This window comes from Chenopodium album, chromosome 23 (genome assembly GCF_948465745.1).
Source record: "Chenopodium album chromosome 23, dcCheAlbu1.1, whole genome shotgun sequence".
Classification (NCBI taxonomy): Eukaryota; Viridiplantae; Streptophyta; class Magnoliopsida; order Caryophyllales; family Amaranthaceae; genus Chenopodium; species Chenopodium album.
This window is the reverse complement of record NC_137856.1, coordinates 5,811,262-5,827,790: the sequence shown is the minus strand read 5'-3', so window position 1 is coordinate 5,827,790 and position 16,529 is coordinate 5,811,262. Positions and strand designations below refer to the sequence as shown.

The window sequence follows — 16,529 nt, the reverse complement described above, 5'->3', positions numbered from 1 at the left end:
CTAAAAAAGTAGACATTACAGCATAAAATTGTTGGATACAAATGATTTCGGTAAGAAAAGATGATGAGAGTGTCAGTGAATGGTACAACTAGGCAATCATGGTTAAACACTTAATGAGCAACGAATATATAGTACTATTAGTAGCTTAACCGATCGAGCTTTAAAGCGATAGATGGTGATCAAACAATACAATAATGCTCTCTTAAATATGACATGTATTCCCATTTCTATGATAGTTATATGTATGTTGCATCATTATCATACATAAGTAACATAACACCAAGAGGGGTCCTCCTAATGTATAGCGCTTCCTTCGTCATAGGAATTTTATCGAGAATATATAAATAATAAATGTCATAATTATTATATAGCGTGTCGTTTTGATTCAGATTAATTTTAGCATCAAGATCAATTCAGTAGATCGGATCATTTTTCATATAAAAAACAAGTAGTAAATAAATATATATGCTTCTACCTCGTGTATTGATGTATATTCTTGTATCACATTTAGATAAAACTTTTTATATAGTATATACTCTTAATTAGAACATATGGAACTAGCAATGACGAAGAAAACTTTTCCTTCCATCTGTTACAATTCTCTTCATTGTACAAATTATTTATAGGACCAAATAATTAATCAAAATATAGAACACAGTTTGACGGACTTAAGCAAATTCAAGTGCCATAATTTGATACTCTTCTCATTCAATTTTCATTTCATTAAAGCTAAATACATACAATATGTTTGAGTACGTAAATTCATGAATTGAACGAGATTTAAACTTGCAATCTCAAGTTTACTCAAAGCATTTATGTAATTCTCTAATATAAATGTCTAAATAAGTGCAGTTAGATCATGACATTCATATATAATACTATATATAATTATGCAGTAACTTGTAGACCTTGGTATTGTCCGAGTCCAAAACTAGTTACATCATACTTTCTCCGTTCTTTTTCACTTGACCTGTTTCTTTTACCACGTTTGCCAATGCAAAACTTTAGCAATCAATAACTTTAATTTTTCATTCAAAAGTAAAAATTATAAAAGCTGTATATAATGGTACTTATTGAGACGAATTCAAAAAGATCCAACATGAATGTATTTTTTTCTTACATATCATTCATAAAAAACGGTCAAAGGAGGGGTGGTAAATAATGTAAAAGTCAAAGCAGGTCAAGTAAAAAAGAACGGAGGAAGTATGTCCCTAATAGATTATCCTAAACATTCAATTTCACTTATATAAAAACAAGTGCAAATGTATGGGAAGAGCTATTGACAAGGAAAAAGAAAGAGAGAGCAAGTAGGTTGCAAACTTGCAGTTGGAGAAATCAACCAACTACACTATGAAGCAATGTTTTAAGGTATACCAACACATTTTATTTTATTTTATATTTTATTATTTGAAAGGGGAATTCAACATTTACTTTATAGAGTTAAATATTACTGAATAAGGTTATGCTTAGATCATATGATTTGAGTTTAAGTCATGAAAAACTTAAGAACCTTTATTAATTAATAATCCTCTAATGATACCATTGCACATTTGCAACCCTTTTGTTTGTAACATTGTAAGTGGCTTGAGACCCTTGAGTCAAAGATGAAAGGAAGGGGCATTTAAACCCCACATTATTGGGCTTTGGGCCTAAAGCATGTATAACGCAGGAGAGTAGTGCAGGTCCCTCAATCCTAAGAGCTAAAGAAAGTTATCAAGTTACCCAATACAAAATATTATCTTTTGAGATTAGGAGTTTTATCTAATATTTTAAAACTAAGATAATAACAATTTTAATCACATAAATATGAAAAATATTTTTAAAAAAAATACTAACAAACGGTGCATCGCACGGGTTTCATCTAGTGAAACCCTAAATTGATTTAAAGGTTCTTTTAACAGAAAAATAAAGAGTTTTTTTTTCCCTTCTTATTCTTTAGATGTAATTCATAATGTTTAAAGGCCATCGTCATGTACTCTTTAAAAGATTTACCTCATAAAAGTCGCCTCCTTACATGCAAAAATCTAAATAAGTTAAAATAAAGGATAAATTATATTTTATGAAAAATCCACTTTTTTTTTTTCTTTTTTTAATTTAATCATTCATTAAAATTTCTATTTTAAAATGCCATAAAAAAAAGACTAAATAATTAAATAGTAAGCGTAAGTAGAACTCAAGCTCACTAAGTAAAATGTCAAGAAAATGGGATTAACAAATCACACCTCACAAGCACCAAAAAAAGAAACCATGGTTAAGAAACCGTTTTACTAAGATTTGCATTCCCAAATTAATAGGAAGTATTTTGAATGCTTATCTAACGCCCTTCGTTAGCAAGATCCTATTAAAAATTATTAAAAAATTAATGAGAATTTATGATCAAAGTTTTTATAACCTTAAATATACCCGTTTGACTTTTCATTATCTCCAAGACGTGTATTAAAATGTCTCTATCTCTATTTTCATATGCGTAAATTATAAAAACTTGATATTAATAAGATATACAAAGGGAAGAATCCAACAATATTCCACATGAGCATATAATCTCTTATAAATAAATGATGATTTATGGTCAAAATTTTCAAAGTTTGACCTAAATAAGTCAAACGGGAACTATATTAAGGGACGAAGGGAGTAGGAACAAAGAGAGTACTCTGTATCAATAATATACTAGCTTAAGGCCCGTGCCATGCACTGTAAGTCTAATTTTTGTAAGAATAGCCAACAAATAAAATTAAACAAAAGTGGATTTTTTGGGCTGCCTAAACCCTAGATTTTTTTCACGCGGGTCTTGGTTTGATTTAGTCTAGCTAGTGGCCATATTAGTAAAACTTATTTATAAATAAATTTTTAATAAATATCAAAAATTAATCAAACAGCATATGATATTTTACCTTTTCCTAGAATAATTAGACTAAAATTAATTGATATTTTACCCTTTCCTGGAATTAGACATATGATATAATTGTCAAACACAACATTTGTTTTATAGTTATAATATACTCTATAAGTCCTTAATTTGTAATAATATATACGTAGTAGTAAAATCTCAGAAATAAAATTATAATTAATTTGAATTTATAGTCATATTAAAATTGAAATAAAATATTAGCTAGAGGAATTGGAAAAAAAAATTAAGTATTTTTTTAAAGTAATTTCTTTAACATCTTATATGAAGCAATTTATTATTACTTTTTTGCAAAATTTAATAATACTCTATTTGAAAGACAATTAAAATTAATTGTATATAGAAAAAGTATGAACACCAAGTAAAATAAAGGAATATATTTGTCATTAAGACAATATTTTTTTTTTTTTTTTTGAAAGTTGTCATTAAGACAATATAAAAGATTTGGAATGGTATTATTATAGAATCAAAATCAAATATTAACAAAAAAAAATAAAAATTGTCATTAAAATAACATAAAATATTCGGAATGATTATTATTATAGAATCAAATGTTAACAAAAAAAAATGGAGGAAAAAACAGCACCAAGATATGACACATGTCACTCCCGGTGTCTGATTTAGTATTAAGTTATTGATTGATTTAACAAAAATTTTTATATGTGGCTAGCCATCATAGGGGTTATTTTGTTAGTGTAACAGGGGTTATTAGGTCGATGTTAAAGGTGTTACTTGGTCATCAAAATTATAGGGTTACTCGGTCAGTATTATTTGGGTTACTTGGTTATTGTTATAGGGGTTACTTCTTTTATATGCGGCCACACGGTATGACCAGCCATAGAGGTGAGCAAACTAGGTACTTGGTCAAAATTTTAGGAACCGAAGTCGGAATTGGTTGGGATTGGGTCCTAAAATTTAGAACCGAAATTGGAATGGGTTCAACCGGGTCCTAAAATTTAGGACTTGGAAAACCACTAGGTAGCGGTTGCGGTTGCGGTTCTAAGTACCCGGATTTTTCGCTCACTCTTAGCCAGCCACACACAAGACGAGTTGTACATTTGATGATAATAATTATATCAATACTTAAAAAAACTATGATTAGAGTTAATACAGGAATAATGAAAAAAGTCAAATGTGGCAATTACTAATCCCGGAAAGAGGGAGTTTTCGTATAACATAACCAACAAATCAACAATATACAATTTCAGCTTAATTTCAGTTAAGTTCAGTTCAGCTCCAATCAGTTCAATTCAGTTTCTAATTTGCTTCTCTCATAACCAGTTCATTTCAGCTCAATTAGTTCAGTTGAGTTCAGCTCCAATCAGTTCAATTCAGTAAATCAGGTTAGGTCCTAAGAGTATTTAACAAAGAAACTAGTTATTGACCCGGGTGATGCCCCAGATCATCATAAATTCATAAGTTAGTTTGATCAAATTAATTAAGAAGGGTTGATGTCGAACAATATTTATAACTAAATGAAAATATAATAAGAGGTCAATATGAAAAGTTTTTCAATTAAATTAAATACTATAGCATTAAAGTTAGACCAATGAATAGTTTTTGTTAAAGAGATTAGACATTAATACAATTCATCAATATGGTGAGAGAAGAGGGATGACATGTAGGATTACATGCATATGTGGCATATGGGTGACACATGTCGTTAGCATGTTGTCCCCATTAGTTTTAATAATATTACTAGATATAAGCTGGTGTGATGCACGGTTCTAGTAAATTATTTTATTAAATACAGTATAAGATTTGAATAAAATTCCTAATATCATAAGATAATTTTTTTAATTTAACATTATATGTCGTTATTTTATTTATTTTACATGGCGCTTGAATTGAAAATCCCAATCCTCATTCATTAATTTTGCTTAGGTGACAATTTAAATTTTTTATTCAAAAATAAATAACATATCTTTTTTTACTGGTTAAAATAAATCCTTTGCTTATGCCTTTTTTGTATACTCGTTTTGTTTCAAATGTTAGTCTCATTTAAAATCTTTTAATTACTAAAAAAATTAGGGAGAATCTTCTAAATTTCTCTCTAACATAGTCAGAGATTTAGTTTTATTCGTCTCGATAAGTACATAATAATTATGTAATCTTTATAATATTTGCTAGTGAGAGATTAAAGATAGTTGCGATCAAAGATTTGCATCCATATATATAAAAAGATAATCATTAGTTTTTTAAAAAGTTTAAATTTTAATTATTTACTATTCGTTGTTTTTACATATGTGACAAAATTCTTAAATCTTATTCGCCACTTTTTCGTAGGTGGCGAGTGAATTTTTTAATTCTAAAATAAATTATTAATCTAATTTTTCATTGGTCAAAATAATATCTTTTCTTATGTGCGCTCCAAATGCTCTCCAAAAATGCCTACTTAATTTATATACTACCTCTGTTTTTTATTAGTTGACATATTTTGACTTTAGCACTATTCACACACTCCACTTTGACCATCTTTTGTGATTTATATGTAATGAAAATAGTCATGGGGTCTTGTTAGATTCGTCACGATATATGTTTTCAAAATATTAACTTTTTTATAATTTTTACTTATCGGTAACTAAAGATATTAAGATTATTAACGTTTTGATTTGTGCATTACGTGACTAAAGAAATGTGTCAACTAAAAAGAAACGGAGGAAGTATATATTAGATTAGATTATTATAGATGAGTAGGAGTATTAAACTTGGGTTCGAGCATTGCCAAGATTGCTTAATTAATATAATATCAAACCCCTTTAATCTTGTATTCTTGTTGAAGTCTTTTCTCATGTCAAATGTTGCTCAATCTTAATCTTGTTTAGCGAAGAAATTCAGAATCTCATTTCCATTGAAAATCGTTAAACCCCTAAAACCCTAATTCCTGCGCTTTTCTGTTCCTTCTCTCTCAAATCTTCTATGATCCAAATTTGATTCTAATTTCATATTAAAAAGGAGAAAATTGAAATGTCTGTATTCCTAAATTTAATTGAGTATCTTCAATTTTCATCAACTTAAATCAAAAAGAAAAAAAAAAAAAAATCCAAGAAGAAAGAGGGTAAATTAAAGATGAGTCAACCCTCAGTGATTCTTGCAACTGCTAGCTATGACCACACCATTCGATTTTGGGAGGCTCAAACTGGTAGATGCTATCGTAATATTCAATACCCAGATTCTGTAAGTTTATAATTTTTTTTTTTAATAATTTGTTTTTAATCTAATGTAGTTGAGAAATTTCTGAAATTAATCGGTGATTTACATTGTATTATTTTTAATATTTGTGAAATGGTATATATAATTTGTGTTTTGGTGAATATGTGTTAATTGAACATATGATGGGATGAATTTTGGTGTAAAGATGTGATCTTTTGTTTGTTTGACAGCAAGTTAATAGGCTTGAAATAACCCCAGATAAGAGATATTTGGCTGCAGCTGGGAATCCTCACATTCGATTGTTCGATATTAATTCGAGCAACCCTCAACCGGTAATATACTTTGATCAGAAGGTTTATTGGCATTGTGATTGTGTTTATGTGTGGGTGTTCTATGTTACCTGGACTTTAGAACTCATATCGGACAAGGGTATGTGTCCAAGTTTTAGGCTCGGCTTTTTATGAAAACATTCCATTAATTTGGTGCAAAATGAATTGTTAGAGGTTTTGTACCTGTGTAGGAGTGTTGAGGTTCTAACACGGCTACTTGAAGTAAAATGAAGAGTCCAGGTAACATAGAGTGTGTGTGTGTATGTGCACACGGGGGGGTGGGAGCGGTGGGGTGGGGGGAGGTTGTGTTAGTTGCTTCGAATTGATGGTGTAGGATTATATCTTTGTCATCAAAATGGCAGGTGATGAGTTATGATTCTCATACGAATAATGTTATGGCAGTTGGGTTTCCATCTAATGGAAATTGGATGTATTCTGGTTCCGAGGATGGTACAGTGAAGATATGGGACCTCAGGTAACAACATGATTACTTATTTTTGTGATTAGTTAGAATGAAGTTGATAAAGTAAAGACATTGAGTTTCGATTTCAGAGCTCCAGGCTGTCAAAGGGAATATGAAAGTCGCGCTGCTGTGAACACTGTTGTCCTGCACCCAAACCAGGTTAATTTTAGGCTATTATTCTCAACTCTTTTATGCTTGATTTATCTGTAGTTTTGGGTAATTGATGTAAATGTTGGACGATGGAGAATGACTGGTATTGACTTTAGTCCATAACACCATATGGTGGACTCTCTTAACACCTTTGCTTAAAACTTATTAACTATGGAAAATGAGCTAAAGGCATTTAATATTCTTGTTCGATCTACACTAACAATAGTTCTTTTGTAAAGTGGTGAACTAAATTTTCTTTTGGCTCTGTATTAAATGTTGTTTGTCTGCTCAATTGGATCTTGCTAAGTTACAAATAGAATTTGCCAAATGGCTAAATCTTAATGGATCACCAAATTTTACTTATTAGCCCATACGAAGTACTACCTTCGTTTCTTATTATTTGCAACAAAGGAATTTTTTATGTCTCACAAATAATACCCTATGTTGCGAGACTGAGGTAGTATTTTTTTGTTGTGGAAAAGTTATCTTTATACGTAGTTATATTTGAAAAAAATGTTACTTCTTCATAATTGTTGGCTGGTTGGTTCCAGATTCAATGTTGTGTTCACGGTGATTTTGCAGACTGAACTGATATCAGGAGACCAGAATGGCAATATCCGGGTTTGGGATTTGACAGCAAATTCATGCAGCTGTGAATTGGTAGGTATTTAGTGTTGCTAACTGGTACACCAATATAATTTTTAAACAATTACTAATGCTTGGTTATTGAAAGAAGGTTTTGCTTGGTATAATTTTTATACTACTATAGTTTATACCCAATGTTTTGGATTTATCTATCTGAGTTGAACACTTAGTAAATTTTTGTTTTCTTTCCTTACAATCCTGGAGTATTTGTCCTTGGTGAATCTTTCTTCTTAAATTCTAGAGCAATTCTATTCTACATGGTTGTACTCATTATGTTTACCTTCCGTTTAGACCTCGGCACATTTTGTTTTTTAGTTTCCAAACCAGCTGGCCTTTAATTAATATTTTGGTAACATATGAGATGAAATCGTAGTGTATCAATCTCTTTTATACAGTAGTTATTTTTAGCTTTTAGGGCCATTTATTTTTTCGAAAGGGAAGGCAAAGGAATGAAGAAGAACATAATGGGAAAGAATTGGAACCCCTAACTTACCCCATATATTGTGGTTGCCTATAGTGGAGAGGAACATGTTTGAATTACCTTCTGTCATGTTTGATAAAAAAATTATTGAAGGAAGGAAACAAGAAAAAATAGCTCAACAAAAATAGTTTGTGAGGCACTTATTCGATTACGGTCTTATTTTGACATTCCATATTTGGCAGATGTATCTTACCTAACCTTAAATGTTATAGGCATTTTGATGCATGCTGTTGACTTGAACCTTATGGGGTTTAAGAGTCATCTAAGGATAGAGAATGGTGGTATGTAAAGAAAAGTTTCTAAGAGTCATCCAAGGACATAGGATAGGTGATTTATGAACATTATAGGGGCTATTTGGCTCACATATTTTTGGTATTAGGTATGAGTTTGGAATCAAACCCATACTTAATTGGAATCTTTTGCAAAAAAATGAAAAGCTCAACCTACAAGATTTGAAGATCTCAAGTTCTCATACCATAGGGAGGGAGGTGGGTTTAATCCTAATCCCATGAATCAACTTTTTTTTTTTAAAAAAAAAAAACCCCATTTGTGATCTGCTCATCTGTTATTGAGGTTGTTAGTTCAAAAGCGAAGTATATCATTGAACTTTTTCCTTGTTTGTCTAGCCATTTCAAGCATATATGTTTATCTTTCTGGTTTTTGCTTTCCATGTCCAATGGATTCAAAGGTCCAACGGCAAAGTGTTTTGTCTAAGCTTGAATAGCTTCTCCAACAATTCAAAATTTTTACCTTCTTTCAGCCTGGACGTGTTATAAAGCATTCCGACTGCAAACCAAAAAGTAGTAGTTGATAAACTACAGATTTAAAATTTTTTTGGGTTATCAGGTTATGTATCCTTTATCAGAGGGAATAAATTTTGGGATGTTTGCTCCTAAGCTGAATAATTGTATCTTCCCTCTTTGTGTTATATAAGATGGAATCAAAACAAGAACAATCAAAAAGAGACCACGAGTTCTTTCAAAAAAAAAAAAAAAGACCACGAGAAATATATGGGAAAGTGGAAAACCCAAAATGGGGAAACATCACGGGACTAGTAGTTCATACAAGAAGACTTCACCCCAAAATAGATGGAATACAATTTCTCTAACAATACAATTGTGGAACAGTAGAACACTCACTTACAATTTTCTTAATCCTCTCACTTTTAATAGTGGCTTTCTTTGTCTCTTAAAGGTACACACAAAATGCTTGTTGTAGATTAAATTGCCAAACCCCGCCAAGGTTTCTCTATCTATAGTTGTCCAAAATAAGTCCTAGATTGTTGCATACAAAGACGGAGAAAAGGTCCTAGCTACTTTCAACTAATCACCTTTGTTGGTATTTTTTTACTGTGAAAATTTTGGTGAGAGAAGTCGACCACCAAAAGTCAATCTTTTCACACTATATGATTACCAGAGTGGAGAATTCAGAGGAGTTTAGGAGAGTATGAAGATCAGAAGAGGAAGAGGAGGGTAGAGGTCTGATTTAGCTAAGGATGGAGGTGGGTAATGTCATATATGGAGGAAGCAGAAGTAAGAGTGGGAAGGGGGGAGTGGAGGGGAGAGAGAAATTAAGGGTTCCTTTTATTTATTTATTTATTATTATTTATTTAAATAAAAAGTACACTATGGAATTATGAATTTTAATAACCAAACCCCATACCTGATGCCATATGCTGAACAAAACACCCTCTATATCTATTTCTCCGACTACTAAGAAGCTAGGGAAAAGAAGTTGGTTTGAGTAACTTAAATTTGGATAAGAATGAGTAAAAGATTTGTTTGCTGCAACAAGTGAAAGAGAACTTTATTTAATTTTTGAAATTTATATCAATATCGTTCTTCATGAGATCTGAAGGTAGTGCAAAATGTGATCTGCCGATGCTTCCATCGCCATTCTATCATTATCCTATTGTGTATGTCTCCACAAGTATGAGTTTCAGGGTTAGTAAAGCATGGTTTTATCTGGCTCCAACACATACATATCATATTATGGATGTAATTTGTAGTTAGCACTTAGCTGGCATTTGCTTCTAAATACCAGAATGGGTGATTAAGGAATTTAAAAGATGCAACTGAACTAAAAATCGGAACTCCCAGGTACCAGAGGTGGATACAGCTGTAAGGTCTCTGACAGTGATGTTTGATGGAACCTTGGTAGTCGCTGCAAATAATAATGGAACCTGCTTTGTTTGGCGTTTGTTGAGCGGGACACAGGTGATTGAATCATTTGATGATTTTATGTAACTTTTTTTTTTTTTTTTTTAATTTTTTTGAGGAAGAATCTCTATGTAACTTTAATGGTCTCTAAGTTGGAATTTCTTCTATTGCAGACAATGACAAATTTTGAGCCACTACACAGGCTTCAAGCGCATAAAGGATACATCCTTAAGTGCCTTCTTTCGCCTGAATACTGTGAACCTAATAGGTTTGTGCCCTCTGAGCAGTTCATGTTTTATTTACACATTCTTAAGGTGTTCCGTGAGTATTGTTGCTTAATATACCGCTAACAAATGTACATATAAACAATGTGTCAGCATTGGTGTGTGGCAAATGGCATGTATTGGCTTGTAGGGTTACCCTTTTTATGATAAGTTTTTTGCATTAGGTTTTTGATGATGTTTAACAATACACATGAATAGATGAATATCCTTGATGGCTGTAGTTTAGGGATAGAATTTAAAGGAGTAGGAATGAACTCATGCAGCTATCTTGGTTAGATTTTTCCAAATTGGTTTCTTCATAGATAGATCCTCAAGGTTGATTCTAGATAAGCTGTTATTTTAATTGATAGTTCACAAAACCAAACAAGTCTAAAACCGGACTGGAATAATCAGGTCCCCATTGCCAGTCCAAGAAATTCCTGATTTCCGGTTCCGGTTCCGGTCCATTCCAATTCCAGTCTGGTCTGGTCCAGGTCTGGACCAGTGCACAGTCCTAGGTATAGCATTATCTTTCAAAGGAATCCAAAATTTTCCCTAAAAAATTTCTGTGGTGTTCAATATCCTTAAATTAAAAAATTGGGAAGCAAGGGAGATGTAGAGGTTAAAAAGAACAAAGACTTGACTTGTAGTCAAGAAAGTCGTGTGGGAAGTGGAGTAAAAGAGGAAGCAGAATTGTTTTGGGATGGCAATGTTAAGGAGAAAGTGTTTCTTATTAGGCAAAAATGTGGCCTAGTTACGCCATGGTGCACCTGGTTCATGGGATTTGTTTGAGTACTCATTGTCTCATCTATGCTGGTTTGCGACTCTTGTTCAAGGAACTTACCAAAGGAAATCCTTTGGTGGAAAATTTCTTCATAATGAGTATGTTAGAGCTTGAGGAGAAAAGCAAGGGAGTTTGGTAGAGGAGAGACAGAGAAGAAAGAATCAGATTGTCAGTAAATGGAGGAGATTAGATAGAAATTATAATGAATATTATCGAGAGTTTATTTTAGCTTTTATCTTAATGTTCTTGATTACTTCTTTCTAAGAATTCTATTTTGAGATCTCCATATTCCCCTTGAACCAGAAACAAGACCACAAGAGTGTGTTCAAAGTAGAGAGAAAGAGGTTGGGGAAGAGAGGGGGGGGGGGGGGGGGGTGGGCATATTAAGTTTCGGTGTCTTATGGAAAATGATACATATAGTATACAGAATTTCACTCTTATTTTCTATGTGATCATACCCTTAAAAGGTTGTCAAATTATGGTTGGCCTGTGTATTGGCTTAAGTTGGAAATTTTTTTTTTGGGGTTTCGGACTTGCTCGTATATTTGTTCTACATATCTGGTTGAGTTATGCTCAAACTTGGGCTGCATTGTCTTCCCTATCTGTAGATGAAGGTAGTATATGATATAAAATATTACATTCAAGTGTCTCCTGGACAAGGGTCAGAACCATTGCTAATGAAATCAACAGAAAGTTTGTGAATGTTGAATATTATTCATGAGGATGAGTATGTTGATTAAACACCGAAGGACCGAACCCTAGGTTAAAAAGCTCTAATTCAGCTGTTAATAACTTAATACTTGTGAAAGATGATACAATTGATGTGGAGGCCATGAAGCTAACAACTACAGTACCTGTCCAAGAATATGGTAATCGAAAAGGGAGTTGAACTAATTGTCTTTTTAGTCCTTTTGTAAGCTAGACATAATTTTACTGGAGGAGGCTTTATGATTTTTCAGCTAGAACTCCTTTTACATCCATCAAATTGACAGTTATGTATAAAATAACCAGTAAAATCAAGGGTAACACTTTTCTACTTATTTTGACCTCAGGTGTAAGATAAGGAAGTTCTCTCTTCCTTTTTTCTTCCATGTGGGACTTGGGATGAACAACTTGAACAATTTGTTGGAAGTTTTCTCTTCCTTATTTCTTCCATGTGGGACTTTAGATGAACAACTCTTAACAATTTGTTTGGGTTATTCCCTTCTACTTGGATGATGGAGTCCATTTTATTAGGCTAACACACATGTTTTATCTATATAGGTCTTTTGTCTTTGGCCTATATAATGAAATATGAGTAAACAAATCAAAGGGGTTGAAATAGAGTAGAAGCTGCTAGAAATTAGAGTATACATCAAGCTAAAACACATGCACAAAACAGATGAATCAGAGAATGAGAAAGAGAGTTCTCCATAGAAGATGTTCGGTTTTCCATCTAATTGAGACCCAAATGGAAGCCGATTGATGTCAAATTTGGACACAATAATCTTGTCATCCCATGCTAACTATCCAATGGTTGGATTATTGCTTTGTTCTCCGACAGTTGGTAATTTCTATGTATACCTAATTCCTACATAGTTGAGTTTATCCATTTGTTAGTGATGTATCTGGAGAATGGTTTGCTCCAAACATATTGTTTGATGTTGTGGAAACTATAACATTGTTTAGAGAAGGATAATTTAGTGTACCCATAAATTAGTGGAAGGGATTGGTGCCGGTTTTCGGTTCTCGTGGTTTTTCCTGGATTGGGTTTCCACGTATATCTTGGTGTGCTTTATTTTATTGCATTTGGATTATTTAAAATTGATTGTTATTGTCCATATTATGTTTACTCGGTATTTTCCCATTTTACAACAAATTAGGGAAAATGATATTGTTGTGCTTCCGCTTGTGATTGTGTATTGTATGTGCATCTTTTCTTACAAAGTGGTATCCGAGTATGGTTGTGAAGCGATCTTGGGCAAGTTGGCTACAGTTTTGATGTGTGGGAGGCTCCCTCATGTGTGACCACGCGATTAAGATCAATTTGCCTTGTATCAAAAGTCCTCTTAATGGGTGGTCAGGCGGCGAGATGTGGTGCCCTTGCGTTGAAAGCCCTGATGTTGGGTTTAGGCAGCGTGTCCTGTGGTGTTTACGGCAATGCTGATGGGTGATTTGACTGATCAAAGGAGTTATTGTTAGAGGGGAGGCCATGAGTTTGTGGTCCTTGGTTCAAGGGGAGGATTGTTGTTGTTCATCCCAAGTCCCACATGGAAGAAATAAGAAACTGAAAACTTCCTTATAAGTAGAAGCATAGTCCATTAGTATGAGGCCTTTTGGGAAAGAGCCCCAAAAAAATCCGTGCGGGCTAGGCCCAAAGCGGACAATATCATACTAAAGTGGAGTTGTGGTGTGCGTGTGGCCCAACTGAAAGGGGGAGGGAGAAGAAATGTCGCACATGCTGGTGTTCTTTATCTTCTTGTTTATGTTTATGTTCTCTAGCCTATCTGTTTTAATCCATAGCTGTTTTTTCCCTTTGTGGTCAGCTATAAGCCCAAAATCCACTAATTTTATCCCAATGTTTGATCATTAATATCTATAATTGTCTTTCAATAAAGCGTATAAAAGTTACTAATCGAAAAATACACTTTAGTAGAATAGAAAAATCCACTAATATTTTACAGCATAAGTTTTGTTTTTATAATAATTAAATTAAAGTAAAGCATGTGAATTGTTTAAAAGTGGAACAACTATCGAGCAAAATTCTTTTTATTATGCTGAGTGAATTTGTTCTACAGATACCTGGCAACTACATCATCTGATCATACGGTCAAGATATGGAATGTTGACAACCGTTTCACCTTGGAGAAAACTTTATCTGGTAAGCATCTCTTTTAATGTACCTATTTGATCTTATAGGGTGCTCAGTCTTGCCCATTAATTATTCATCAATGGCTGTGCTTGATTTTTTCCAGGGCATGAACGGTGGGTGTGGGACTGTGTTTTTTCTGTAGATGGTGCCTACCTAATTACAGGTTAGTTGTCATATCCATAGAACAATGAATAGTTTGTTTTATTTGGATTATTGAGGGGCATGCTGCATAGAGAAGTCCTGCCTCACAATAGACATTTTTGAGTGGCTAGCTTATGGCCTTCATGTGAATGAGGGTATTGTTTTCGTAACTATTTCCCAGTTATTGCCAGGATTTCTAAGCTACTATGCCCTAAGTTTTATGCTTTGATTTTGAACTACTACAATCTTTTTCTGTAATTACAATTAAAGAGAGATGATTTTGCCAAAAAAGAGGTCAATGAGGATTGATTAATGCTGGACATAATTGGGCTAATATGCTTGGGTGGGGTTTCTTTTCTTAAAGAATTGAGCAAAATTGCCAAAATTTTCCTTAACGATTATAGGTGTTACATGTGTACCATACCAAAGTAGGGTATATCTTTCCCTTAAAAATTATAAATGTAGCATTTTTTGTAATTCTTTGATATAAGGTGTCATTACCGGTTGGTATGGTAGGCAATGATAAATTGTGATAATGATGATTTTCATTGCAATTTGTAATGAGTCTCATTGTGTTGGTTGGCTATCACATATGATTTCAATACTGCATTACTGCCCTGTAATGCTGGTATGAACTTCCTTGTTTACATATAAATTTTAAGCCATCACCACCGTTTATTCACAGGCCAAACACGCCATAAGAAATTTCCTTCTTCGAGACATAAATATTGAAATTGAAATGGTTATAATATAGGGATGTTCAAACTTTTTCTAGATATTGAAGCTGTCTCATTATCATGGAAACCTAAAATAGAATTGTGATTGTAGAGTAGGAGTAAATGAGCATGCCCTCTTTCAAACGTAAACGTGTGTATGTTTTCCAGTAGTTATGAATCTGTGCCTGGATACTAAAACTGCATTGTTGATTTTGTTAGCTTCCTCGGATGGAAGTGCAAAGCTGTGGTCAATGTCAAGTGGGGAAGTCATCCAAACATATCAAGGACATCATAAAGCCGTTGTTTGCTGTGCTCTAAATGATGGAGCTGAAGTTTCTTCTTCATGACCCTTTTACGTTAACTTCCCATTGTGTAACAAATAAGTCCCTAATCTTTGTGATTGTATTTCGACTAATCTGCTTGTGTACATAGTTTTTTCTTTTCATAGATTGTCGTAGCATTGGAAAAGGGAGTTGAAGTTTGATTTTCATACCAAAAAAAAGGTGAGCTCTCTATTGAAAATAAAATGCTCAGCCTTGAAACGTTCACTCTGTATTCCTGCTTTTCTAGGTTTAGCTGCACAGAAAGGGGTTAGAGAAGCTTGTTGAACTCAAAAAGTATCCATGAAACACTATATGGAGTACTAATAACTTATGCACTAAATGTCTAAATTATTGAATCATCAACAGATGCACCAAGTAATGAGATAGATGATTGACAATAATCAAGACAACACGACATGACTAGCTAAAAAAAAAAAATTTTTAACGCATAAACCCTATTAGGCTATCCTTCTGCTACACCCCATTTGGGGTCATGGGTGACGGCCAAGGTACCAAGCACAAATTCTATGTGACGTGTTGTAGATGGTGACGATTGGCCTCAGAAAAGGCTCATTGTTAAGACGATGATGGCCAACTAGATTGTCACATAACTCTGTATCGTGTACTGTGTTTTTTTAGATTTATAATCAAGTGCCTGAAATGTGTTGGGTTCTTATGTTCGAAGAAGAGACTTTGGTACATACATATACTCTTGGCAAATAACATATTAATGACTTAATGAGCATCACGCTAGCTAGGGATTATAAGTTAGATTTCTTACGAGAATATTAGTGACATAAGAACATGATGGATTTCGATTATAGGTCGTTCCAACATCAAGAGCCCAGATTTAGCTATGACTCTCATGTGAACTGGGGGTAATACGGCTAACACCCTACAACCTCCTTACCATGGATCAGTCGATTAGTTGCTTAGGACTCCAGTGATAGTCGTTCGTTCTCTAATTAACAAGCCTGACTCAGTATAGTTGTCCATTAATAAGATCATCGAATTGTAATCCTATTTTGTAGTAAGTAGCATTTTGTCTTAAAGTTATTACTATATGTTCGTTTATCCTCTTTCTTTTTTCTTTTGTAACAGGTCTCCAAGAAACATTAACACCTTAACAATACTGTAAGTTTATTCATTATATGACAGTTAACAAA

At 33.2% G+C, this 16,529-nt stretch overlaps 1 protein-coding gene across 1 annotated transcript; it reads left to right on the top strand.

Moving 5' to 3' along the window:
- Nucleotides 1-5,640: 5,640 nt before the first annotated feature.
- Nucleotides 5,641-15,593, top strand: LOC145608706 (target of rapamycin complex subunit LST8-1-like). The gene is made up of 10 exons (XM_081664313.1): nucleotides 5,641-6,082; nucleotides 6,289-6,390; nucleotides 6,750-6,862; nucleotides 6,940-7,009; nucleotides 7,583-7,660; nucleotides 10,226-10,342; nucleotides 10,459-10,553; nucleotides 14,110-14,192; nucleotides 14,287-14,346; nucleotides 15,260-15,593. The coding sequence occupies exons 1-10, from the start codon at nucleotides 5,975-5,977 to the stop codon at nucleotides 15,385-15,387; spliced, it is 954 nt and encodes a 317-aa protein (XP_081520439.1). The 5' UTR covers nucleotides 5,641-5,974; the 3' UTR covers nucleotides 15,388-15,593.
- Nucleotides 15,594-16,529: the final 936 nt, after the last annotated feature.

Bases quoted from the DNA above. Each gene is read 5' to 3' on its own strand.
- LOC145608706 (XM_081664313.1), top strand. From the start codon at position 5,975: ATGAGTCAACCCTCAGTGATTCTTGCAACTGCTAGCTATGACCACACC. The intron at 14,193-14,286 runs GTAAGCATCTCT...GATTTTTTCCAG, and splicing joins CTTGGAGAAAACTTTATCTG to GGCATGAACGGTGGGTGTGG. The intron at 14,347-15,259 runs GTTAGTTGTCAT...TGATTTTGTTAG, and splicing joins TGGTGCCTACCTAATTACAG to CTTCCTCGGATGGAAGTGCA.